Consider the following 25,818-nt stretch of genomic DNA (forward strand, 5'->3'; position numbering starts at 1 on the left):
GAATCCCCATTAAAAGATCCCTTAATAAAATGATGCAAACAGATGACTGAGGGAACAGTGTACTCACAGTGCTCCGTAATTAAAATCGGAGGACAACTACTCAGCTTGTCTGAGGTGCCGCAAAACTCTCAACCTCAGAAGCCCCTTGGGAGTACTGCACTTACCCCAAATAAGGTGAGCATTAAGCTAACATTTTTAATGAAATAATTTCAGCGTTTAGCTCGCAACCCCTAACGCTAGTCTTAAATAATTCCTCAAATTCCAGGGTCCTCTCCTTTGTAAGTAGCTGTGTCAGAGCAGATAATCCTTGCTCAAGAGAGCATCTTAACTTGTACCTTATGCCCCTTTGTCTTAGATATAAACAACATCAGCCGACAGACACAGCTGTGAAAAACCTGAAGAAGTTACTCACATACTGTGAAGATGTCTACTTGTACTACAAGCTCGCATACGAACACAAATTTTATGACATTGTGAATGTGCTTCTGAAGGACCCTCAGACTGGCTGCTGTCTAAAGGACATGCTAGCAGGTTAGGTGGATTCGGACGCTAGGAGGGTGGCTACTGCCGAGGTGTCCTGGGTGCTTGTGTTCTTGTACTGAGATGAGGTGCTGACAGGTGTTTGCGATCGGAGTAGAATAGACTGACCTGGTAACCAGTCCTCTGTGAATAGGGGGTAAAGAATGAATTTTCACAAGGCAATAAGTATTTAAAAGTGATTGTTCATCTACACCACTTTATATAGATACTGGTATTAAGATCAAAAGCTCCATCTTCCTATTTAGATATACAGTATTGATTAAAGAATACCTGTGCCTGCAGATTCCAGTTTCAAAGGAATTTAATATTATTTACACAGTTAAGGAACAGATGATACATTTCCATTTGTTAGAAACTGATCTCTATAATAAAATAGATTTTAAATTCACTGTATGTCATTATTACTGCCAAGGAAATCTTAGCCCTTGTCTGCCTTAAAACAATCTTTATTTGCTGTAATTATTGCTGCATAGTCACTGCATCCTGTTAATTCCTCCAAATCATCTAGATGGTCCTGTCTTATACTCAGTACTCTACAGAACTTTGACTGAGGTTCCTAGTTCCTATTTAAGAGAAATTTAAAACATTTTTTGTTCTGTCCCTACTTTTGATTCTCTGATGGTTTCAAAAAAGACTCCAACCACAAATTTGGTTAATTGCTTAAAAGAAAATATACAATAAAGATCACCCAATCTATGCTTACAGCCATAACCTGAGTAACAAGCTCAATTATTCCAAATAAATAAGATCTTCTAGGTAATTAGGCCTTGGTATCTAAACAACCAAATAATTTGCCCAAATAAATAAGAGGAGGAAGGCAGCCCCATATCTTTGTTGCTCTAGGGTGACACTATTCAAGGCCTGGCATGTCATTTTTGTCTTAAAGCTGTAACTTCTTGTCAGGCATTATTTATTAAGCTTTATAAGTATACAGAGAACTCTAGTCCCAAGAGCCGTGTTCTATATTCTCCAAAAATACCTCTTGGGAGTTAACACAAATTTTAAGTCCTCACAATAGTGATTTTATTAAATTAGTTGCTTTATAAAACATTGCAGATGTCATAATTGTTAACATAACAATTTACCAAACTGTAGTCAACTGGTGCAGTTTGCTGAGCATGTTTTATAAAGGAAAGCAAATGCCAAAACCCTGTTAAAGTTGTTCAACTGCAGCTGAGGAGAACAAAGGAGAATTGTTTCTCAGACACTTAAATCAGGGAAAGAAAACAGGTAAAGAGCTTCCCTCCCCCATGTGAAGCACTCTGTCAGCAGAACGGTCTGATAAATAGAAAGTAGACAGTCTATGCACTTGAGAGATTCCACAAGTTGTAATGCAACACAACGGAGAGGTTTACCTTCTTCAGCTTCAAAGTTGGAGGGTTTTGGTCATTTTAATTTTTAAATATCAAGCTAGTGCTTTTCAGCCGTTTTATCTTCACTCTGAGATAAGCAGTCTTCTTCACAATGTAATTTAATATCCTCACGCTCAATTTTAAGACACAGCAATTTTAATACTAGGTGCACACCTCATGCCCTTGCTGCAAACTGCTTTTCTTGACAAGTTATGAAGTAGTTCAAGGAGGTATGGTTAAGGCTGTATTACTGAATGGTGCTGGTAAATACTACACAATTTTTGTCATGTTGCAACCTTTGTTTCCAAGTCAGTGACTGCTGCTATGGAATCAGATAGCAACAATGACAACATTATTAGGTTTGTTTTTTTAAACTATGATTTAGTAGCAACTGAGGTTCCCAATTTTAACCCCTTGGCAGCAAGATCCAAGTTCCCTCGTTCGCACATTAGCACCTAAGTGTCAAGGGGTTAAATAACCAGCACAAAAGATACTGCACTTCTGATTGTAGCATTTGGCAGAACTGAAAGGAAAGGAAGTTGTGCTACATGTTGAAGGGATTGTGGGCAACAGAAAGAAGACACCAGGAGAAGAGAAAATGTCACATGAAGTCTTCATAGTCTTGTACATATCCTCCGTCATAGCCGCCATAATCTGCCAGATCGTCTTTCATGGTGGCCTTTAATCCCCCTCCAGGGACCACACCTTTCTTCTTCTTTTTGGCTTTGCTTTGCTGAAGATAAAAAAAGTTTTAATTCATGAGACTACCTACTATGGGCACCTTTTCTGGTACAGAAACTCTCAGACACCAAAGCCTCTGGTACCAAAAAAGCTTCAGTTCTCAAAGGGAGATCTCAGACCTAACCCAGGGAAATCGCTACTAATTCCAAAAAGAAAACAAAAGGATGGTAATGGCACTCACACTCCTGGCTCTGTTCCAGTTTAGCTTTAGTTCAGGCTCCTACGACACTTGAAACTATTATGCCAACGCCCCATTCTCAAATAATTTCCCTCACATGCTTGCTCTTACCTTTTCTTGCTTTTGTTTTTCACTGCAAAGCACGGTCAATGAATTGGTAATCTTTTTCAAGTCATCAATTTCCACTAAAAAAAAAAAAAAAAAATCTAATTTGGCCATCATTAACTCCAGTAACTGAAAAGGCTATGAATTTGTCCTGTTAAACCTAAGATGGTGGGCAGCCCGGTGGCTCAGCGGTTTGGCGCTGCCTTTAGCCCAGGACCTGATCCTGGAGACCCGGGATCAAGTCCCACGTCGGGCTCCCTGCATGGAGCCTACTTCTCCCTCTCTCTGCCTCTCTCTGTGTGTCTCTCATGAATAAATAAATAAAATCTTAAAAAAAATAAGATGGTAAAGAATCATTCTGGGGATGCCTGGGTGGCTCAGTGGTTGAGCGTCTGCGTTCAGCTCAGGGTGTGATCCTGGAGTCCCGGGATCAAGTCCCACATCGGGCTCCCTGAAGGGATCCTGCTTCTCCTTCTTCCTCTATTTCTGTACCCCCCCACCATGAATAAATAAAATCTTTTAAAAACATAAAGTAAAATGGCAAACTTAGGAACAAAAATTTATTTGTAATGACCTGTGATAACCAAGACACCACTGTTAACGGAAGAGAAACTACAAGTATCTTTAGAGCTCTCACAATGCTCCCTACCATACTTCCTTACTCAATTTACACAAGCAAAAGAAGACACATGGAGGATTAACCAGGCCTTTCCACAACACATCCTCAATGCACAGTGAGAAGTGACTGAATGAACGTGGTACAATTCTTAAATTACAAATGACAATTCTTGGGCAGCCTGGGTGGCTCAGTGGTTTAGCACCACCCAGGATCGAGTCCCACGTCAGGCTCCCTGCATGGAGCCTGCTTCTCCCTCTACCTGTGTCTCTGCCTCTCTCTCTCTCTCTCTCATGAATAAATAAAATCTAAAAAAAAAAAACAAAAAAACTCTTTCACCCCTTCTCCATTTTCTACCACAGAACCAGAATGAAGAGTCAGTGTCTCAGAAATGTCAGTGTCCTACTAGAAAAGAAGCCTGTTTATGGGAGAACACACCCTTCCATCCTTACAAAAATATCAAGCTGGAAACAGACAACAGTTTTTAGCTATCAAAAGTGTTTCAGTTTTGGTTAGTCACCTTCACAAATGAAACTATAAGTTCACTGTATAGAATTCCTTTTTCTCAGTCTTAAAAACAGTCCCTTCCATAATTAGTGCCACACCACCCCTGGTTTTTAACTCCCACACACCCTGCCTCTGAAATGCATGACTCTTCTCAGGGCACGCACCACACCCACAGACCCAGAGAACAGGTACCAGCAATATTGAGCAACTTAAACCTAGTCACAGGCTTCCTTGTTTGTAAAATGAACAGATACTTGTGGTCTCGCTCTGCATTAAAATCCCATATGCTCAGGGATCATTTTCCCAAAAAGACACTTCCTAGTCTTTTTAAGATATAATTAGGTAAAAGAATAAGCTAGTGTTTTATTAGCTGCTGGGTCAGCAAAGCTCAGTTGTCCCTTTTGGGAAGCCATTATAAAAACATTAAAAAGGCAGCCTCAAAAAACAAAACCACTCACACTATTTGCAGAACATTCCCAAGGTAACTTCTAAAAAGCAAATCCTAAGTTTATTATAGAATGCAAAAAAAAAGTCAACTTCCATCCTCCTGAGTACGCATCCAACGACAGATTAGAAATACTTACATGAAATACACACATCTCGAACTAAGGCTTCCAAAAAACTGGCATAATATAGTGACTTTTCATATTGTGTAATTTTATCTTTTAGTAACTTCCCAAACTCTGTGAAGTCATCTCTTGAAGATGGGTTCATAGCATCTATTCCATAAACTGTATTATTAACACCTGCAAGAGAAGAGGGAGCACTAAAAATTCTAGATTTTTTTCAAGTTTATAAACCAGTTAGTTAGCTGAACAACTGTTACTTCACGCTATAGCACAGGTTCTTAACCTAGATCCACTGAAGCGCTTGGACAGCATTCAGGAAGTCTGTGAATTTAGATCAGAAAAAAATTTACAGGGCAGCCCGGGTGGCTCAGCAGTTGAGCCTCTGCTCCTGGCCCAGGGCGTGATCCTGGAGTCCCAGGATCGAGTCCCACATCGGGATCTCTGCAGGAAGCCTGCTTCTCCCTCTGCCTGTGTCTCTCCCTCTCTCTCTCTTTGTCTCTCATGAATAAATAAAATCTTTAAAGAAAAAAAAAAAAAAAATGTACAGGAATGCCTGGGTGGCTCAACGGTTGAGCATCTGCCTTTGGCTCAGGGTGTGATCCTGGAGTCCTGGGATGGGTCCCACATTGGGCTCCCTGGATGGAGCCTGCTTCTCTCTCTCCCTATGTCTCTGCCTTTCTCTATCTCTCATGAATAAATAAAATCTTTAAAAAAAATTTACGGCTTTATTTTCACTAACTAACTAACTAATTTACCATTTCCTTCCATTTTCATTACAGGCAACAAATCAGTGATATTAGCAAAACCTGTTACCAGTAAAGATTTTCATATCACACACATTACAGTTGTAATTACCATGAAATACTGTTTTTAAATTATATTACTTATTAACCTGCCACTAGATCTTATTTAATGCATTAATAAAGGAGCACAGTACTGAATCAAGTTATTTTAATATTTTGATATCCATTTCAATATAAAAGTAAAATCCTGTGTTTTATTCATTTAAAAACATTAAATTGGAAGAGACCCACAGTCTTCAGCAGACCACTGAAGGAGCCCCTGGTATAAAAGGGATTTTATTTAAAGTTACTTAAAAGTTATTTAAAGTATAGGTCTAAGAATAGCCCACAGTAAAGTGCGAAGAGAAGGAAAAAGCAAAAAAAAAAAAAAAAAAAAAAAAGTTCCTGAGAAAGTATCCAGCTGACTCCAGAGGCTAATAAGCAGGGGTAAACCATGTGTGAAATCCCAATAGAAAAATTAATCTAGCCTAAAAGGATTCTAGGCTAAGAGTACATTCTGTATCCTCTTCAACAGTATATTAGTTAACAATACCACTGATTCAGTATTTTAGTATGAGAAACACAACATTAAAATCCTATTAACCAAATGATGCCTGTATGAATGCATGTTTTTGCCTTGTAATCTCTAATTGTGGTCCCATATTAGAATTTATAGGTACCATGTAAACTCTTCTCTTTAATAAACACATGGGTGGCTTTTACCATCCTATGAAGACACTGGATAATGGCTGTATGCTCTCTGTAATGAGATGAGTGCAGTTAAGACATGCCAAGCACACACCAGTGCACAGGAGAATCACAGCAACTCTAGATTACTAGCAACTCGTACAGAGAGAAAAATCACACCTTCCACAGAAGGGAGAATGATCATTATGGCCCGCTTGATCCATTTAAAAAAAAAAAAAAGGATGGCCTCGACGGGATGAGCACTGGGTGTTATACTGTATGTTGGCAAATTGAATTTTAGAAAAATTTAAATTAAAAAAAAAAAAAAAGGAAGGATGGGGGGAAAAGTCAAGATAACCTAGATCCTTCTTAGCTCTAGGTTTCAATTTCAAAGTTATTTAACTGTTTCAACATGATCTTCTACTCTGATAAGTACTCAATAAGTAATGATAACAATGAGCTTAAACAAAGTGAAAGCTTTAAACTATTCCTCTGGTCATGTTTCTTATTTATTTACCCTTTACCCCTGGAACACTCTGAACTTACCTATCTATAGGACCCTGAACATGTCTTTTATATCACGTACCAACCACAGCTGCAGGGATGGCACATAGAAATAGAAGCCCTCCAATGACAGGGGATGGAGAAAGCCAAAAAGTCACAAAGAAATAACCCTGAGCAAAGGCACAGCCTTATAAGTCAGTCCAATATTTAAACCTCAAAGCTACAGGTCTCACATTTCATCCAATTCATCCAGCTGATAAATATATTTAAAGCAGCAGTATACTTATTTTGGGTCCAATGACTTATCTTAATAATTTTTTACTTGATACTCATAATTATTCAAAACCCTAAGCATGTTTTTCACTCTAAGCAATGAAATCTCAAATATAAATATTAAAAACTCCTTTCTAGTATCTAAGTTAGCCAGTACTGTATTTATTTCAAAAAAGGAAGTGTCTTCTAAACTTTCACAACTAGTAACATTTTCACAATATTCACCTGGAACTTCAATATTTCACTGCAATCACCTTCTCAACCCCGCCCACTTACCAAAAGTTTCTTTTGCTAATTCAAGGTCTGACTCTTCCTGTAATTTCTTTAGCCTCAGTTTATCTGCTAATAGTTCTTCTGGTGTTAGCACTTTAGGTTCTTCAGGTTCTTCTAACTAAAATGAGACAAAAAGGAAGTTTTAAAACATCTGGCAGTGTGATGGACCAGTACATTTTTGTATTGCTAATATTTTTATTAAACATATATAAATAGGGACGCCTGGATGGCTCAGTGGTTGAGTGTCTGCCTTTGGATCAGGGCGTGATCCCAGGGTTCTGGGATCGAGTCCCATATCAGGCTCCCCGCAAGGAGCCTGCTTCTCCCTCTGCCTGTGTCTCTGCCTCTCTCTCTGTGTCTCTCATGAATAAATAAATTTTAAAAAATAAAATAAAAGATGGAACTGATATTATAGAAAAGGGAAAACCTGTACACTCATATCTGCTACTAAAGACTGTATTTTGAAATAACCTTTCTAGAGCAACTTAGTAAGATGTCTGAGTCTTAAAATACTTTTATATGGAATCAAAGAATTCCACTTCTAGTTATTTACCATAAGAAACCAAAGATGCATACAAACATTTAGCCACAAGGGTGTCCGATGGAGTATTACTTATAATTTCAAATACATTTAGAGACAACCCAAATTTCAACAGAATGGTTAAATATGACAACACAGATGATCCTCAAATAACATAAGTTGGAACTACATGGGTCTACTTATTCACAGATTTTTTTTTCAGTAAGATTTATTTGAAAGATATAATAAGCAGGAGGGGAGAAAGGGAGATATATCTGAAGTACACTCCGCACTCAGCATGGAGCCCAACACGGGGCTGGATCTCATGATCCTGAGATCATACCTGAGCTGAAACCAAGAGTCCAGTCCAACATTTAACCAGCTGTACCACCCAGGCTCCCCATCTTTATGATTTAATAACATTTTCCCCCTCTATTTTACTTTACTGGAAGAATACAGTATATAATACAACTACAAAATTATGTGTTGACTATTTATATGTTAGCAGTAAGGCTTCTGATCAAGAATACACTGTCATATGCACCCCAGGTGGCTCAGTGGTTTAGCGCCGCTTCAGTCCAGGGCCTGATCCTGGAGACCAGGGATCGAGTCCCACATCAGGCTCCCTGCATAGAGCCTGTCCCTCCCTGTGTCTCTGCCTCTCTCTCTCTCTTTCTCAGGAATAAATAAATAAAATTTTAAAAAAGAGTACGCTATCAGTAGTTAAGTTTCGGGGGAGTCAAATTTGTATGTGGATTTTTTTGACTGTGCAAGGAGTCAGCACCTTAACCCTCATATTGTTCAAAAGTCAGCTATACTATGTAGACATAAAAAAATGTCTTTTTCCAAAGAATCATAAAAAGAACTTATCTTTTTATATTTGTTACTATTACAAAAGTAACACATTGTCATTTGTTAACAAATTTAAACACATACGATGGAAGTTGTCACTTATTTCCCAGTCCTACTGCTCTCAGATGACTGTTAACATCTTTATACTGTGATATTTCCTATAACAAACGCATTATTTTACTATAAGGGAAAGTCTGTGACAGTACTTACTGAAGTGGGGAAAAAAGTAAAGGAAGCTTGTACCATTTGTGATCATCCATGTCTATGCAGTTTGCAAATTCTGATTCAGAAGTCTAGTTCTGTAATACATAGCATTCTGTTTCTCATGGAGAAGATGAAATGAGAAACGTCATTATGCCAAGTTAAAGAAATCTCAGAATACTTTCTTGAAAAAGGGAAATATCTTGACTTAACCATCTTAGTAGATCTGGACATCATGAAGTATTTCCTGCATCAAAAGTGAATATACTGAATACGCTATCAAACTAAGGTTTCTTTACACTGGAGACTAATACCAAGACACAACAAAAGCAGTATAAATTTCAACTTCAATGACCAAGAAAAATCTAATCAAGATGGCTTCTTAGACTGAGTTATAAGATCCTATTGCTTGTCCTGATCATAGAAACACACATGTAGGGATCCCTGGGTGGCACAGCGGTTTGGCGCCTGCCTTTGGCCCAGGGCGCGATCCTGGAGACCCGGGATCGAATCCCACATCGGGCTCCCAGTGCATGGAGCCTGCTTCTCCCTCTGCCTGTGTCTCTGCCTCTCTCTCTCTCTCTCTCTCTCTGTGACTATCATAAATAAATTAAAAAATAAAAATAAAAAATAAACCACAGATGTAGCTATTTTTAGATACACAAATATAAATTATTAAAAAGTATCTAAAATGTTCCCGACTGGAGGAAACAGGCACTTTCATACATTGTTGGCAAATGCAAACTGGTACAACCCCATACAGAGGGCATTTTGTGAACATTTATCAAGACCACAAATATGATTTGCCTTTTGATCCAGCAATATCTCGCCTGGGAATTTATCCTGCATATATGACTACACCCATTAGAAATGACCCACATGGGATGCCTGGGTGGCTCAGTGGTTGAGCATCTGCCTTCGGCTCAGGGCATGATCCTGGAATCCTGGGACCAAGTCCCACATCGGACTCCCCACAGGGAGCCTGCTTCTCCCTCTGCCTGTGTGTCTCTCTCTCTCTCTCTGTGTCTCTCATGTATAAATAAATAAAACCTTAAAAAAAATGACACACACATATGGTTATTCATAGAAGCACTGTTCATCAAGTAAAGGACTGGAAGAAAAAAATCTAGCTGTCCACCACTAGAAGACTGATGAAATAAAATATGGTGCATCTAGGCAATGGAATACCATACAGCTACCAAAAAAAAAAAAAAAAAGAATAAACCAAACACTAATGAAAATGGTTTATTATAGAGGGTGACAGGGAACAAGATGGAGAGGCTAGAACAGGAATGGATGTGTAAGACTTTTCTGAGTATACCATTTTGGTGTAGTTTTGACTTCTGAACACATTTCATGTTTTAAAAATTAAAAAAAAAAAACTTTAAAGTGAAAACAAATGACTCTAAAATGTATATTAAAATACACAGGGGGGGCAGCCCTGGTGGCGCAGCACCTTGGCGCCACCTGTAGCCCGGAGTGTGATCCTGGAGACCAAGGATCGAATCCCACATCGGGCTCCCTGCATGGAGCCTGCTTCTCCCTGTGTCGTTGCCTCTCTCTCTCTCTGTGTCTCTATGAACAAATAAATAAAAGCTTTAAAAAAATAAATAAAATAAAATACACAGGGGAAATAATACAAATGACTTTAGAACCCAGGATGTAATTCTACATCCTTAGTAGGATATATTCTAAGCCCAAAAAGAACTGCAAGGAAATCCTAAACTTTATTCAGTAGCTTTATGTTACTGGTATCATAGAAAAGCAAATAAACAATTACATTATTATACCAGTATTTTCAGAATAAAAGAAAACGTCAATATGAACTAATGCTTACACAACACAATGCTTATACAACACATACACACCACACAACACATTTCTAGCTTCACCCATTAAAAAAGGTCTAGAAGGCAAGGCCACCTCAGTAACACTGAGTAACTACTAGCAACTAAATTTGGCCCCTATCATTTCCAACTAAAAAGAACCATAAAGAAGTAACTGATTCAAGGCCTAAAGAGAATTTACCAGGTGAGCTCAACACTTCTTATTCTGCCAGAAAGCAGGGAAGTTTTCAAAGACTAATGGGATTCTGAAAAAAAAAAAGGAAGAAGAAAGAAGAAAGAAGAAGAAAGAAGAAGAAGAAGAAGAAGAAAGAAAGAAAGAAAGAAAGAAAGAAAGAAAGAAAGAAAGAAAGAAGAAGAAGAAGAAGAAGAAGAAGAAGAAGGAAGAAGGAAGAAGGAAGAAGAAAGAAGAAAGAAGAAAGAAGAAAGAAGAAAAGAAGGAAGAGGAAAGAAGGAGGAGATTGGGACATCTTAAAGGGTTTCCTACTGGCCAAAGCTGGGACAATTTGAGCATCCAAAAAATAATTACTGTATCTAAGTAAAACACAATAAATTTATAAAAATCTGTAAATCCATAAATTCACTCAGAAAAAAAAAACCTACAAAAATCCCTCATTTTTCACCATTGAAGTTATGATTACACTCTCTCCTTACTGTGAAAAACTGGCAATTAAAAGAAAACAATTGGGACGCCTGGTTGGCTCGGTGGTTAAGCGTCTGCCTTCAGTGCAGGGCGTGATCCTGGAATCCCAAGATCCAGTCCCACATCACGCTCCCTGCATGGAGCCTGCTTCTCCCTCTGCCTGTGTCTCTGCCTCTCTCTCTCTCTCTCTGTCTTTCATGAATAAATAAATAAAATCTTTTAAACAAAACAAAACAATTAAGTTTTTACTCTTTCAGCACAAATAATATCCAGAGTAAGCATAAGAAGAAAAAAAAAAGCCAGCCAATAACAAATGGAAGAGAAGTCATAGGATGAAAAAAATCACCATTCTGCAATCCCTAATTAGGCAACAATCATCATTAACACTAAACAAACTGGTGAGAGGCTGACATGAAACAAGGATTAGGCTGTTACCACCTTAATCCACTGATCAACTTTAGCATCACTAATAATAGGACACACATGATGTGACTCCTGGTGTGATGTGATACAATATAAAGCACACAGCATGACCTCTGAAGCGTTCCAATTAGAAATGTTTAATCTGAATTTGGAAGTCAAATCTGAGAAGTCAAACTTTTAGACTTATCTGCCAAGTTACAGAAAATTCCAAATATAAGTAATCAGACAAATCAAGAAGGTGGGATGTTTTATAAAACAAAGGGGCTCCTCTCTTCAATAAGTCAATGTTACCTTAAAGAGAGAGAAAGACACTCCAGGGGACTTAGGATATCTTAACCACCTAATGCAATGCAAAGTCCTTGTCTGAACAAACCATACATAAAAGACATTTGGAGACAATCAGTAAAATGCATATAAACTAAATACTAGGGCAGCCCGGGTGGCTCAGCGGATTAGCGCTGCCTTTGGCCCAGGGCGTGATCCTGGGGACCCGGGATCGAGTCCCACATCAGGCCCCCTGCATGGAGTCTGCTTCACCCTCTGCCTGTGTCTGTGTCTCTGTCTCTCTCTCTCTCTGTGTCTCTCATGAATAAATAAATAAAATCTTTAAAAAAAATTAAAATTAAATAAACTGAGTACTAGAGGTCATTAAAAAATTATTATTCACTCTAATAGGTACGTAATCATGTAAGAAATAGCCTTGATTTTTCAGAGATGCATACTGAAGTATTTAAAGGTAAAATGCATAATGTCTGTTGTGGACTTGATTATATTTTAACAACAAAAGAGATGAAGCAAATATGGCAAATATTAGCAACTGTTAAATTTAGGAGACAGATGATTATTCATTTTCTCTATTTTTACGTTTGAAATTTTTAATGAAAAGTCAAGAAAAAAAACTAAAAAGCTCTCTACGGTGATATGAAAAGATCTCCATGATATATTAAAGCAAGGTGAAAACTATAAAAGTAAAAAAACTTAAGAAAAGCAAGGAATAAGAATATATAGTTATATCCAAAGACACCTCCGTGATGCAAGAAACCAATATTCACTTAGGAGACAGAGGGAGAAAAAAACAGGATGTTGGGAGTTCTTAATACTGTTTTGACTTTTGAATCATGTAAATGTACTTTCTATTAAAAAAATTAATATAGAAAAAAAATTAATATAGAGTTCCTGATCTTCCTCCAAGTAATCAGGAACACCTACATAGTACATGGCAGAGAAATGGTTACTTTTTTGTATTTTGCTCAATATGTACAACTGCAATTAATCACAACTACAAAGAACTGCAGGGACTGGCAAAAATCACTGATGGTAGTACTACACAATCATGACTGTTCCTGAACATTTGTGGAAATTTAAAAGGCATTCTAATACATAAAGCTTCCAGGTTAGCTTTTTGCAAAACCACAAATTCAGTTTGGGGATTCACTTGGTGGATAGTATCCATGGAGTCTTTACAAACCCCTTCAGATTGCGATGTTAATACTTGCTGTCTATTAAGACACTGTACCACTACTGATGTGAGAATTCTGTATTGCAGGAAACGAATGGTACTTACCCTCTTTTTAATTTCTTCTTGCCTTTTCTTCTGTTGCCGTTCTTTCTCTTTTATTTTCTCTGCTATTTTTTTCTTTTCTGAAATTTTTACTTCTGAAAGAAATGTTTTAATCACAGTTATCCTGAGTATTTTCCAGTTTATGGAAAGACAGATATATAATACTTGTATACTTCAAGAGACCAAACTTCTCCCAGCTCCAGTTTCACATGGTGACTTCCTGGCAAATAAGAATGGGAAAGTTCTGGGACTCTTCCTTCCTCCTCTCTGATATGATTCCTAGGACCCAAACACCTCCCTTCCTATTTCCCTAGCACCTGCAGCAGGATTTAGTGAGGTCACACAACCTACTCTCTCCTAACAGCAGCGCTCCAAACAGAAAGCAGTAGGTAGTATCCAATATGATTATGATTTGAGGGGAAAGAAAGGAATAAAGAACAGAAGAATGTTTGGCTTCTAAACACCAAAATTCTCAATTTTGTGAGCTAGATTCTATCATATGTCTTAACATAAGCACTACATGCTCACCAAGACAGAAAACCAAAAATAAAGGAACCCCAGTGGCTCACCTGGTTTTACTTCTGCTTCCTCTTTTTTTTCATCATCATCATCATCCCAGTTATCCTAAAGAAAAGGATCTCTATTAATAATTCTTGCATAGGATGCCTGGGTGGCTCAGCAGTTGAGTGCCTTTGGTTCAGGGCACAATCCTGGAGGCCTGGGATCAAGTCCCGCATCGAGCTCTCTGCATGGAGCCTACTTGCTTCTCCCTCTGCCTACCCCTCAGCCTCTCCCTCTGTATATCTCATGAATAAATTATTTTAAATAATAATAAATAATTCTCGCATATTTACTTTTCCATGTACACCTTATTATCAGCTTGTCTAACTCCACAGAAACAAGTTTATTAGTATTTTTTTGATATTGCATTAAAATTATTAATTAATGTTGGGAGAACACACATCTTCATGATGTTGAGCCACCCTAGCCAAGGAAAAGGTCTGTCCTTCCATTTGTTCAACTCTACTTCTGTATCTTTCAAGTAAAGTTTTAAAGTTTCTCTCTTAGGGGCGCCTGAGTGGCTCAGTTCATTGAGTGTCTACCTTCAGCTTGGGCCATGATCCCAGGGTCCTAGGATGGAGCCCCATGAGGCCACATCTGGCTAACTGCTCAAGGCGGAGCCTGTTTCTCTCTCTTCTCTGCCCTCTCCACCCCTGCGCATGCTCTCTCTCTCTCATGCTTTCTCTCAAAATAAATAAAATCTTTTAAAAAAGTTCTCTCTTAGAAGTTTTGTGAATTTCTCTTTAGGTTCATTCCTAAGAATTTCTACATTCCTACTGTAAAAAGAGTTCTTTTCCTGTTAGTCCTCTAACTGGTTATTATTTATGTACATAATTGGCTTTTATATGTTAATTTTACATCCTGCTACCTTACTAAATTCATTTATCACTTTTCATGGATGCTCCAGGATTTTCCAGGTGTACTACCACATCATATGCAAACGAGAATGGCTTCACTTTCATACCAATTACTTCTTTTTTTTTTTTAAAGATTTTATTTATTTATTCATGAGAGAGAGAGAGAGAGAGAGAGAGAGAGAGAGAGAGGCAGAGACACAGGCAGAGGGAGAAGCAGGCTCCATGCAGGGAGCCTGACATGGGACTCAATCCAGGGTCTCCAGGATCACGCCCTGGACTGAAGGTGGCACTAAACCACTGAGCCACCCGGGCTGCCCCCATACCAATTACTTCTTAAAGACTTATTTAGAGGGCAGCCCGGGTGGCTCAGCAGTTTGGCGCCGCCTTCAGACCAGGGAGTGATCCTGGAGACCAGGGATCAAGTCCCACATCAGGCTCCCTGCATGGAACCTGCTTCTCCCTCTGCCTATGTCTCTGCCTCTCTCTTTCTCTCTGTGTCTCTCATGAATAAATAAAATCTTAAAAAAAAAAAAAAAAAAGACTTATCTAGAGAGAGAGCAGGAGGAGGGGGAGAGGAAGAATCTCAAGCAGATTCCCGGCTGAGTGCAAAGCCTGAAGCCTCTGATCCTCTGACCTGGAGATTATGATCTGAACTGGAACCAAGAGTCTGACACTCAACCTACCAAGCCACTGTACCCCGCTTCATTACCAATTCTTATGCCACCACAACAGATTTATCTAATTGCACTGGCTAAACCTCTAGTACATTGTGAATGGTAGCAGTGATAATGATCATTGCCTAGTTCTTCTCTTAATGGAAATGCCTCTAGTGTTTCCTCATATAGTGTATGCACCCCAGCACATTCATGCAGTAAAATTTATCAGTATTTTCTTGCCCGCGAATTTCAGGTCAGTTTCTTCCAGAACATACATGCTTTCATTATTTTTTCATTTAGATCTTGGTCCATGTGGAGTTTTTTTCTCTTGTGTGGGATGAAGTAGGAATCTAATCCTCTTTCCAAATGGTTACCCAGCTGTCAGTTACTAAAAAGTCCACCTGAGTCCTGTGATTTACTGTACCCTAAATTTTCACAGGTACTTGGTATATGTCTGCTTTCTATTCCATCCCGCTGTCTATTGTCTCTTCATACATCAATACCATACTGCTTTCATTACTTTATAGTATATTTTTATATAGGCTATGCTTAGTCCCTTCCTTATAGGTTTTCAGGTTTTTAAGTATTTTCCTGGCCATTCTTGCATTTCTTTTTCCATATTAACTTTTATATCAACTTGTCTCATTCTACAAAAAGGTTCTCAAAAGAAAAAACAAAAAGCTTCTCCGTTAACAAAACACAAGACAACCAAGCCAAAACTACTTTTCTTAAAGTAATTTGCAGCTGTTTTAAATAAAAAACTGAAAGGCCTTCATATCTTTCCCAAATGTGAAAGTATCCAACATTCTAGTCAATAACTCAATTATTTCAAGTAATATTCCACTCAACATGACCCTGGTTAATGAATTAAATCTATATAATATTTAAACCCAGTATTTAAGAGCAGTCAAGAGCTGATCAATAGCTACTTGAATCCACTCCCTAACTTGGGCAGGGCACTTTAAGGTGGATCTATACTCTGTCTTTTCTTCTTTTTTAAAAAAATTTATTTAAATTCAATCTGCCAACATATAGTATAACACCCAGTGCTCATCTCATTGTGTGTCCTCCTTAATGCCATCACCCAGTTACCCCATTCCCCCACCCACCTCCCCTTCTGCAACTCTTTGTTTGTTTCCCAGAGTTAGGAGTCTCTCATGGTTTGTCTTCCTCTCTAATTTTTCACCCCTCAGTTTCCCCCCTTCCCTTATGGTCCCTTTCACTATTTCTTATATTCCAAATATGAGCAAAACCATATAATTGTCTTTCTTCAACTAACTTATTTCACTCAGCATAATACCCTCCAGTTCCATCTACATCGACGTAAATGATAGGTGTTCATCCTTTCTGATGGCTGAGTAATATTCCAAATTCTTTATCCATCTATCTGTCGAAGGACATCATAGCTCCTTCACAGTTTGGCTATTGTGGACACTGCTGCTAGGAACACTGGGGTGCAGGTGTCCCATGGTTTCACTACATCTGTATCTTGGGGGCAAATACCCAGAAGTGCAATTGCTGGGTCTTAGGGTAGCTTTATTTTTAACTTCTTGAGGAACCTCCAAGCTGTTTTCCAGAGTGGCTCCACCAGCTTGCATCCCTACCAACAGTGCAAAAGGGTATTCTTTCTCTATATCCTCACCAACATTTGTTGTTTCCTGTCTTGTTAATTTTAGCCATTCTCACTGGTGTAAAGTGGTATCTCATTGTGATTTTGATTTGTATTTCCCTGATGGCAAGTGATGTGGAGCATTTTTTCATGTGCTTGTTGGCCATGTGTAGGTATTCTTTGGAGAAATGTCTGTTCATGTCTTCTGCCCATTTCTTGCCTGGGTTGTTTGTTTCTTGGGTGTTGAGTTTTGCAAGTTCTTTACAGATCTTGGATACTAGCCCTCTACCTGATATGTCATTTGCAAATATCTTCTCCCATTATGCAGGTTGTCTTTTAGTTTTACTGACTGGTCCCTTCGTTGTGCAGAAGCTTTTTATCCTGATGAAGTCCCAATGGTTCATTATTGCTTTTGTTTCCCTTGCTTTTATAGATAGGTCTTGTAAGAAGGTGCTGTGGCCAAGTTCAAAAATGTTGTTGCCTGTGTTCTCTAGGATTTTGATGGATTCTTGTCTCACATTTAGATCTTTCAACCATTTTATCTTTGTGTATGATGTAAGAGAATGGTCCAACTCTTGTCTTTTCTATACCTAAGAGAGTCTCTAAATATAAACTGATTATCAAATAATTTTCCAAAGGCTCCACAGACTTAGAATGTTTAATAGGGACAGACACAGCCTTGTATTTTGATAGGGCTTTAATCTATAGGTAGCCTGGCCATTGTCTCAGCAACTACCAGGCACCCTATGACATGCCATTTGAAGCTGAACCACAGATTACAGATGCAAAGCAGGGGGCCCTGATGCCACTGCAAGATGTAGAGGATGACTAATGTGCCTAAGTATGACACCAAGCTTCTGTTTTATAACAAGACAGGTCATAATCTGAATCAGTCTAGACATTTAAACTAACCAAGCCTTGACTTTAATAAAAATCTCTAAGTCCACCAAAGGACTAAAAATCCTGATTAAGGCTGCCATACAGTCTGCAAGCAGAATAGAAAATAGTTTGTATGAAAGTAAAATATTTTTATAATCACCCTTACCTTGGCAATTTAGCTCAGAGTTCAAGGTTAACAGACTGAAAGCAAACCTGCTAGTCATTGTTTGGACATCTAAGACACAAGAGTTAGAAATTAGAAAGCAGATGTTTGTACAATCTCACTGGTTTGCTTAAGTGCTTGTTATCAATATAGCACAGTACAAAAGGAATCCTAGAGCTAAAAATAAAAAGTAAACACCAGGAGTTTTTGTTGTTGTTTTAATCTTCACAGAACATAGAAAGCTGGGTCTGTGAATAATAGTCCACTTAGGCAGTGCTTCAGACAGGAAGACCACTTGTTTACTTGAAAGGGGTAGATATTCACCACTTTCTACTAATAATAGTGATAATGACAACAATGATGATGATAAAGCATTTGCCAAGTACTTACTTTGTACCAGGCACTGTGCAAAGGGCCTTACATCTAGTAACAGAGTTAACCCTCACAAAAGTTCTGTAAGTAAGGTAGTGTTACCCTCAATTTATAGATAAGAACATTAAGGCCCTGAGATAGCTATCCCAAAATCTCAGTGAAATATAATGAAAGAACTAAACAACAACAACAAATGAAGGAACCAGTTCTAAATGGACCAAAGTTCCTTTATAGTGTCACAGTAAACGTAACTTTACACCTGAGTCCTGAATTACATAATAACTCTCTGAGAATTAGGTCTCTCCCACACCAAAATTTGTTCTTTCCATCAGTTCTGGAACGAGTTCCCCTGGAATTACAGGAAAGCTGATCAAAGAGAAGTGTATGGCACATAGTATCATGTCCAGCTGCAAATCTATCTAACTCAAATTGCCTGTGATGGTTTTCTACTAATTTTAAGAAACTAGTCTAGCAGCCTCTAGTAAGTACTAAGTGGCCAAGACTGGAGAAGTATGGCTAAAACTGAAGAGCTCCATCCTGATACCTCCAACATGAAGAAACAAACATCAGAGGAGCATTTCTCAGTTCCCGTTCTCAGTAAAACTTCACCCCCATCCATATCACACCTCCCTCAGTATCTCATTTTTATCAATTCTACCTACCACCTCTATCCCTGTTCCTGGTTTCCCCATCAAAGCATAAACCTTATTCCAGACACTCAAACTGTCTCATCAATGCAGACATAATAAGGCTACTTAGAATTCTACCACAGAATGGACTGTAAAAGCAAAAGCAGTGGTTCCTATTAACAAGTCCTGGGAACAGCTATGGCATCTGTTCCTATGTTCATAAAAGAACCATTAAAGGCAAGCCTTGCCTCTCACCCTCACCTCATAGTGCTCAAAACAAGTCTGCCCTGAAGTTTCCGCCATTCTGGGGACAAGTCCCTAAAGAAGGGAGCATAGTGATGTTAACAAAGAGACTGGTCACCCTTCCAAATAGATGTAATCCCAAAAGCAGGTCAGGTAGTTTTCCCCAAGAACTTAAACCTTTTGTTTCCTTAGTTATAAAATTTGCAAGTGCCTAAAAAATACACATAAGGTAGAATGTTGAAATCTGCCCAATTTTCTGTAAATACTAGGACTTTGTAAATGCTGACAATAAATTCAAATAAAATTCAAAAAAGGTTCTTAGAGGAACTAAAATTAACACATTTAAACAGCAAATAAATCTGTAATTTAGTAAACTCTAAATGGTTATTTGGTTCCAGAGAATACCTATCAATAGCCAAGTAAATTCCTTACCCAATTATTTTTGGTAGGTAATAAATCTTCCAGGTATAATATTCAATTTATCTTCAAAAGAATTACCCTGGTTGCTCTCGTAAAATAGCTAGCTTCCATAAAACAGAAGCAGTATATAAACTACTTACTTATCTATACTCTTCTACAGATACACACCCAACACCATTGGAATAATTTTTCTGAAAGAGATGGCTGCTTTTCAAGTTTAAAACCTGCTTCCCAATTGAACATGACTGAGAACTGAAAACAAAAATTTTAAATCCTGCTTTTTAAAAATTTCTAATAATATAGCCAGTAGTTGGCTAATCTATCATCTTCAAAATGTACAACTACAGAATGTCACATGCAGTGAGAGAACACATTTAGGGCTGAAAATGCTTTCCAACTTAAGCAAGATATATTTATAGATCCTCAAATAGAAGTAGCTTCAAAGGAAAGTAAAATTCTTCTGCCTCATAGAAAGAGTCCATTAATTAACATATACCCTTTTACTTTTCTTTAAGTAGTTTGGTTTAGATAAAGAATAACCTTTTGCAGGAAAAGAGCCTTCTGCCGACTTTCTGTGAGCTGTACCAACCTGCTCTGAGAGGCCTCAGAACTCTGTAACAGTCTTCTTGCATGGCTAGACCTCCCAGCAAAGTTCAGTTTTTAAAAGAAGCCCAAATGTTCTTCCATCATCTCAGAACTATGCTGGCTTCTGGAAGCCAAGGTACCTGCTTCAATAAATTCTACTTCATTTAATTCAATTCATTAAGTTTTTAACATCCTACCATGTATTATGGCTCAGCACTCAGTTGAGTTTTTATTGAATTCCATCTCAATGCCTACCTGTCTCATATTTGGAACTGTGATTAATCAATTCTACTTTAAATACTTAGCTAAAGCAAGATCAGGATACTGAACACTAAACAAATGGCTTATTTAATTCCAGTCATCCATCAAGACAAACATATTAAGTATTTTTCAATAACAAACATGCTTCCTAACTAAAAACTTACTAGTTGATTAAAACTTTCAGGGAACTGAAATGATATAATTGAGATTTTCCTCAAAATAATCTGGTTAGGGGAGGAGAAAAGCAAGTGAAGATATAGAAGAAATAAGATCACTCATATGTTTATTAAACTTCTCTTTACCTCTGTTTATGTTTGGAATTTTTCATAAGAAGTTACACACACACTTCAATATACCCATTTCCTGGCAAAATGCCCACCTTCTGAGTATTTCCCAATAATCTCCCATTTCTCTGAAGTAGAGATTCCCTTCTTCAGAAGTGCTATTTCCAATGCTGGAAAAATGTCCTCACTGGGCACCTGAGTGGCTCAGTCAGTTAAGCATCTGCCTTCCGCTCAGGTTGCAATCCCAGGGTCCTGGGATTGAGTTCTGAATAGGGCTGCTCGCTCACCAGGGAGTCCACTTCTCACTCTGCCCCTCCACGCACATGTTCTCTCCCTCTCTCAATAAATAAATAAAATCTTTAAAAAAGAAAAGAGGGACGCCTGGGTGGCTCAAGGGTTGAGTGTCTGCCTTTGGCTCAGGGCGTGATCCTGGAGTCACACGATTGAGTCTCACATCAGGCTCCCTGCGTGGAGCCTGCTTCTCCCTCTGCCGGTGTCTCTGCCTCTCTCATAAATGAATAAATAAAATCTTAAAAAAATGTATTACTCTGGTATATTTATTTATTTATTTTAAGATTTTCTATTTATTTATTCATGAGAAACACAGAGAGGGAGACAGCGAGAGGCAGAGACACAGGCAGAGGGAGAAGCAGGTTCCATGCAGGGAGCCCAAAGTGGGACTGGATCCCGGGTCTCCAGGATCACGCCCTGGGCCAAAGGCGGCGCTAAACCGCTGAGCCACCCGGGCTGCCCAATACTCTGGTAGATTTAAACTATTAAGCTGTATAGGATCCTAACAGATGCTTGAATGGGTAGAATGGGACAGGTGGTTTTCAACTAAGTTCATTCTCAGATCTTTTAAAAAAAAAACTCTATAACAGCATTACAGGAAAAAATGCCAGAGATGTTTGAACACAGCCAGAAGTTTCTTCAATACAATTTTACACACCTTGAATAAATCCAGCTTTTAATCTATTCTATATTGAAATGTTAGGAGACTAGTAAAATGGAATAAAAGTTATATTGCCTCTGTTTGCAGCGGATAGCTAGCTACACACTTCCTTCTTTGTCACCACAGCCTGTACATCACTCCAGCAATGGGGAAGGAGTCCAGTGATATATGCTAAGTGAACAATTGCTCCCACTAACTCTGCATAAGATCAGGATAGTAAGAAAGGTAAAACAAAGCAAGTACAACAGGAGAGTATGCTTCCCAGTTCTTATCTTTTTTTTTTTTTTAAGGATTTTCTTTTTTAAGTAATCTCTACACTCAACATGGGGCTTGAACTTACAACCCTGAGATAAAGAGTCGCATGTTCTACCAAATGAGCCGCCGGGGACCCCTGGTTCTCATCTTTTTAACTGGGAAGAAGCACAGGCTTCTCTCCTCATGAATATTAACAATTCTATGCTTTCACCTAAATCCATTTCTGTCATTACCAGACAGCTATCTGAAAAGTCTTCAGGGAAGCAAAATGTTATAATGTCTACTGAAAGACAGTAAACTACTGAAGCAAATTACTGTAACAAAGACCTCAGTTTTCTCTTCATATCTCAGGACATTACACATGACACTAAATCTATATTCTTAAAGGTTAAACACTAGATGATGACATAAATCGAAGAACTTACTGTTTCTGCGTATCTTACCTTTGAAGACTTTAAAAAATTCATACATTGTACTGTTTAAAGGTTGCGATTATTTGATCTCATGAAAACTAAGCCTTGTTTTCGTATCCTTACAAAAGGATTAAGTACTAAATTATCAGAATTCAGAAATTTGGTATTGACAAAATTCAACTTCTAGACTGGTAAACTCAGAGCAAAAACTTGCTTGACAACCAAGGTCATTCCACTCAAAACACAAAATTCACAGAAAAATAGCCACTGTGGGGAGAACTTATTCTGGAGCTCAGGAAATCACAAAATGTGGTACAAAATAAACCCCAGATACTAGAGGTAACCGGTATATTTTCCTTTAGCCAGAAAAATTAAGACTACATCTCGATTAAGAGTATTAACACTGGGATGCCTGGGTGGCTCAACGGTTAAGCGTCTGCCTTCAGCTCAGGGCATGATCCTGGAGTCCCGGGATAAAGTCCCACATTGGGCTCCCTGCATGGAACCTGCTTCTCCCTCTACCTATGTCTCTGCCTCTGTGTGTGTGTGTGTGTCTCTCTCATGAATAATAAAATCTTTAAAAAAAAAAAAAAAAGAGAGAGAGAGAGTATTAACATTAACTGAGTGCCTCAGAAGTGCTAAGCAACTCTGCTTAATGCTAGACATTAAATCATCTAAGGTGCAAAATAGGGGTGCCTGGGTGGCTCAGTTGGTGTTGGACTCGATTTCAACTCAGATCATAATCTCAGGGTTGTGAGATCAAGCCCTGTGCCTCAGAATCCGCAATGGGTGTGGAACCTGCTTAAGATTCTCTCTCTCCGGGACGCCTGGGTGGCTCAGTGGTTGAGTGCCTGCCTTCAGCTCAGGGCGTGATCCTGGAGTCCAGGGATCGAGTCCCACATTGGGTTCCCTGCATGGAGCCTGCTTTCTCTCTGCCTGCGTCTCTGCCTCTCTCTGTCTCTGTGTCTCTCATGAATAAATAAATAAAATATTAAAAAAAAAAAAAAAAAAGATTCTCCCTCTCCCTCTCCATACCCTAAGTAAATAAAATGCAAAACAACCCCCCGAAGTTATCTCCTATAATGAAAACTTAGACTGGGAAACTAAAAGGAAAGATTAAAAAACTTGTTTGTGACCACAAATAGAGAAAATGTCAAGGCAATATAATGTACACCCATGTCTGTCTGATTCCAAAGCCTAAGAATCAAACTACTCCATGAATACCATAACCTGGGAATCTTGAAGAAATTCAAAAGAAACCAACATTTCAACTCAGAAATAAAATGGACAAGTTGAGTTTTTCTCCAAGATCAACTTCAGTGTTTATGTAAAAGAAATAAGATATTTGAATAAAAGAAAAGAATCTGCACTGATAGAGTGACTGGACAAGATGACCTTTATGGTCTCTTAGCATCTGTAAATCTCAAACTTAGTTACTTCATTTTCTGGTACTTCTTTCCTGATTTATCCCATCTTTTCTTCTCATTTGCTAAATCAATCAATTTTCAGAACAGATGTCCTAACTGCTGCACCCAGTAAGCATTTCTTCTCATTTGCTAAATCAATCAATTTTCAGAACAGATGTCCTACCTGCTGCACCAGTAAGCATACAAAAAGTCAAAGGACAAATCTGAACTGAAGGCTCAAAACAGAAAGTCCAAGACAATGCAGGGAAGTAACTAATATCTTGCAATGAGACTGATACACAATCCATTCCCATATATATACAACATGTAAATAGAGCATTTAAGTATCTTCACAAGAGTACTACTCATTTATTAATCTCAATGTATGCAAAGCTCACATTCTCCCTGAACCTCAAGCTGTTCCATAAACTGGACATCTATCTCATTAGACTCTGAGGAGAAAAAGGTAAAATCCAAACAAAAGTAGTATTAAGTTCATAGTGATTGTCCAGCTTAAATTTTTTTCAACCCGAGCAGGACTTAACAGGGCTCCCAACATGTATTGAAGGGTAGAAATTAGGAAAGTAAAAAACATACACTAATTGAATCAAAACCAAAAGAAACTTTTTTCTCAATTCATACAAAACTTTATCTGCACCAATATATAAAAATTTTGAGAGTTCTGTTAATAAGAATCTTAACATTCTGGGGTTGAGAGGTGTTTGCTACTTAAAAACAAATACCCTAGTCATACTGTGTCATCTGAAGCCATTTGATAAGTCCCCAGGAGTTTTCAAAAACAAAACGTACATCTGGTTTAGATCAACAAAGCACAGGGGAAAAACACCGGCCCCTCGTCTATTCCAACCAGTATTTCCTTAGGAATCATTTGTATGTAGATAAATAACTCAGTCTATCAACTGTCCATTTCCAGGTCGCTGTGTGGACTACCTAGGTTTCTGGCCAGTAACTCCTGGCTACCTCAGTACTCGGTTCATCTCTTTACCACAGGGCGGGGGAGGGAAGCCTAAAGTTATTTCACTTTACTGCTTCTATTGGTCTTGTGTTTAAAAAAAAAAAAAAAAAAAAAAAAAGACTGAAATTAAACCACAGTATTTCATTCATCTAACTGCTCAAACACACTCTACAAATGGGCCTTTGGAAACGTAAATGAGTTACTGCCCCAGAGAGATCTGAGCTCAAAAAGGCAGGTGGGTTGCAAGACTTTCCATATGGGATAAACCGTGGGGCTCAACCCCCGACTTCCCGGATCCTTCCGGCGAGCGGCTCCAGACCGCGAAGTTTGCACGTGGGCCGGGCCCTGCTGCTGCTGTCACCTCCCGTCGCCAGTTGGCGGATGGGATCCGGGCCGGGGCGCAGACCCTTAAGAGGGGCTGGGGCCGGGGCCGGGGCCGGGGCCGCCACCGCCACCGCCCTCTGCGAGGAAGTCCAAAAGGCCACGCTGCTAGACGTCGGCCCATACGGCTGGCGAGCCGAGGAGAGAAGGGCAGCGGGAAGCCCTACGCTTGCGTCTGGACCCGTAGCCCCGCAGGCCCGGGCGGCGCCCCTGGGCCCAGAGTCCACCCGCCCGCCTGTCGACGGGCATCCCCGCCCGCGACAGCGCCAGTCCGCTCCCACGCTGCCGGGAGCCCCGGCCCGCACCCACCTTGACGTCCTCGTCCTCGTCCTCGCCTTCCCAGCGGTCCCCGCCGGCGGTGCCGCCGCCCCCCACCTTCCGCACCGGGTCTTCCACGGAGAACGTGTCCGCGTCTACGGAAGAGAGCGAGCCGCGTTAGCGCCTGCTTCGGCTTGAGACCAGCGCCGGCCCAGGCCCTGCCCCCGCAACTTCTCCTCACCCCAGGAATCAGAGTCCCCCGCCGCCGCCGCCGCCGCCGCCATCTCGAGCCGGGCGTGAGCGTGTGTGAGGGGAGAGCTAGCGAGGAGTTAGCGCGGCGGAGGTGAGTCACTGGCTTTGCTCTCGTTGGCCGGCGCGGGGCAGGCTGGGACCGTGGCTGACTGCGCGCCGGGGCCCAGGCCCCGCCCTCCCCGGAGGAGGTGGCGGGGCGACGCGCGCGCGCGCGGGCGGGAGAGGGGCGTGGAAG

General features: G+C 39.5%; 2 protein-coding genes across 5 annotated transcripts in view; one reads left to right on the plus strand and one right to left on the minus strand.

Moving 5' to 3' along the window:
- The window catches only part of SPG11 (SPG11 vesicle trafficking associated, spatacsin), a 71,671-nt gene extending 70,743 nt beyond the window's left edge, over positions 1-928 (plus strand). For all 4 annotated transcript variants that reach the window (XM_041745265.1, XM_041745266.1, XM_041745267.1 and 1 more), the window contains exon 40: positions 356-928. In XM_041745265.1, coding sequence (XP_041601199.1) covers positions 356-536 — 181 coding nt within the window. In that variant the 3' untranslated portion in view covers positions 537-928. The remainder of the gene's footprint in view (positions 1-355) is intronic.
- Positions 824-25,726, minus strand: EIF3J (eukaryotic translation initiation factor 3 subunit J). The gene is made up of 8 exons (XM_041745276.1): positions 25,573-25,726; positions 25,383-25,486; positions 13,741-13,795; positions 13,175-13,266; positions 7,131-7,245; positions 4,624-4,785; positions 2,923-2,996; positions 824-2,625 (listed from the first exon to the last, which is right to left on the minus strand). The coding sequence occupies exons 1-8, from the start codon at positions 25,613-25,615 to the stop codon at positions 2,494-2,496; spliced, it is 777 nt and encodes a 258-aa protein (XP_041601210.1). The 5' UTR covers positions 25,616-25,726; the 3' UTR covers positions 824-2,493.
- Positions 25,727-25,818: the final 92 nt, after the last annotated feature.

Source organism: Vulpes lagopus, chromosome 2, assembly GCF_018345385.1.
Source record: "Vulpes lagopus strain Blue_001 chromosome 2, ASM1834538v1, whole genome shotgun sequence".
Classification (NCBI taxonomy): Eukaryota; Metazoa; Chordata; class Mammalia; order Carnivora; family Canidae; genus Vulpes; species Vulpes lagopus.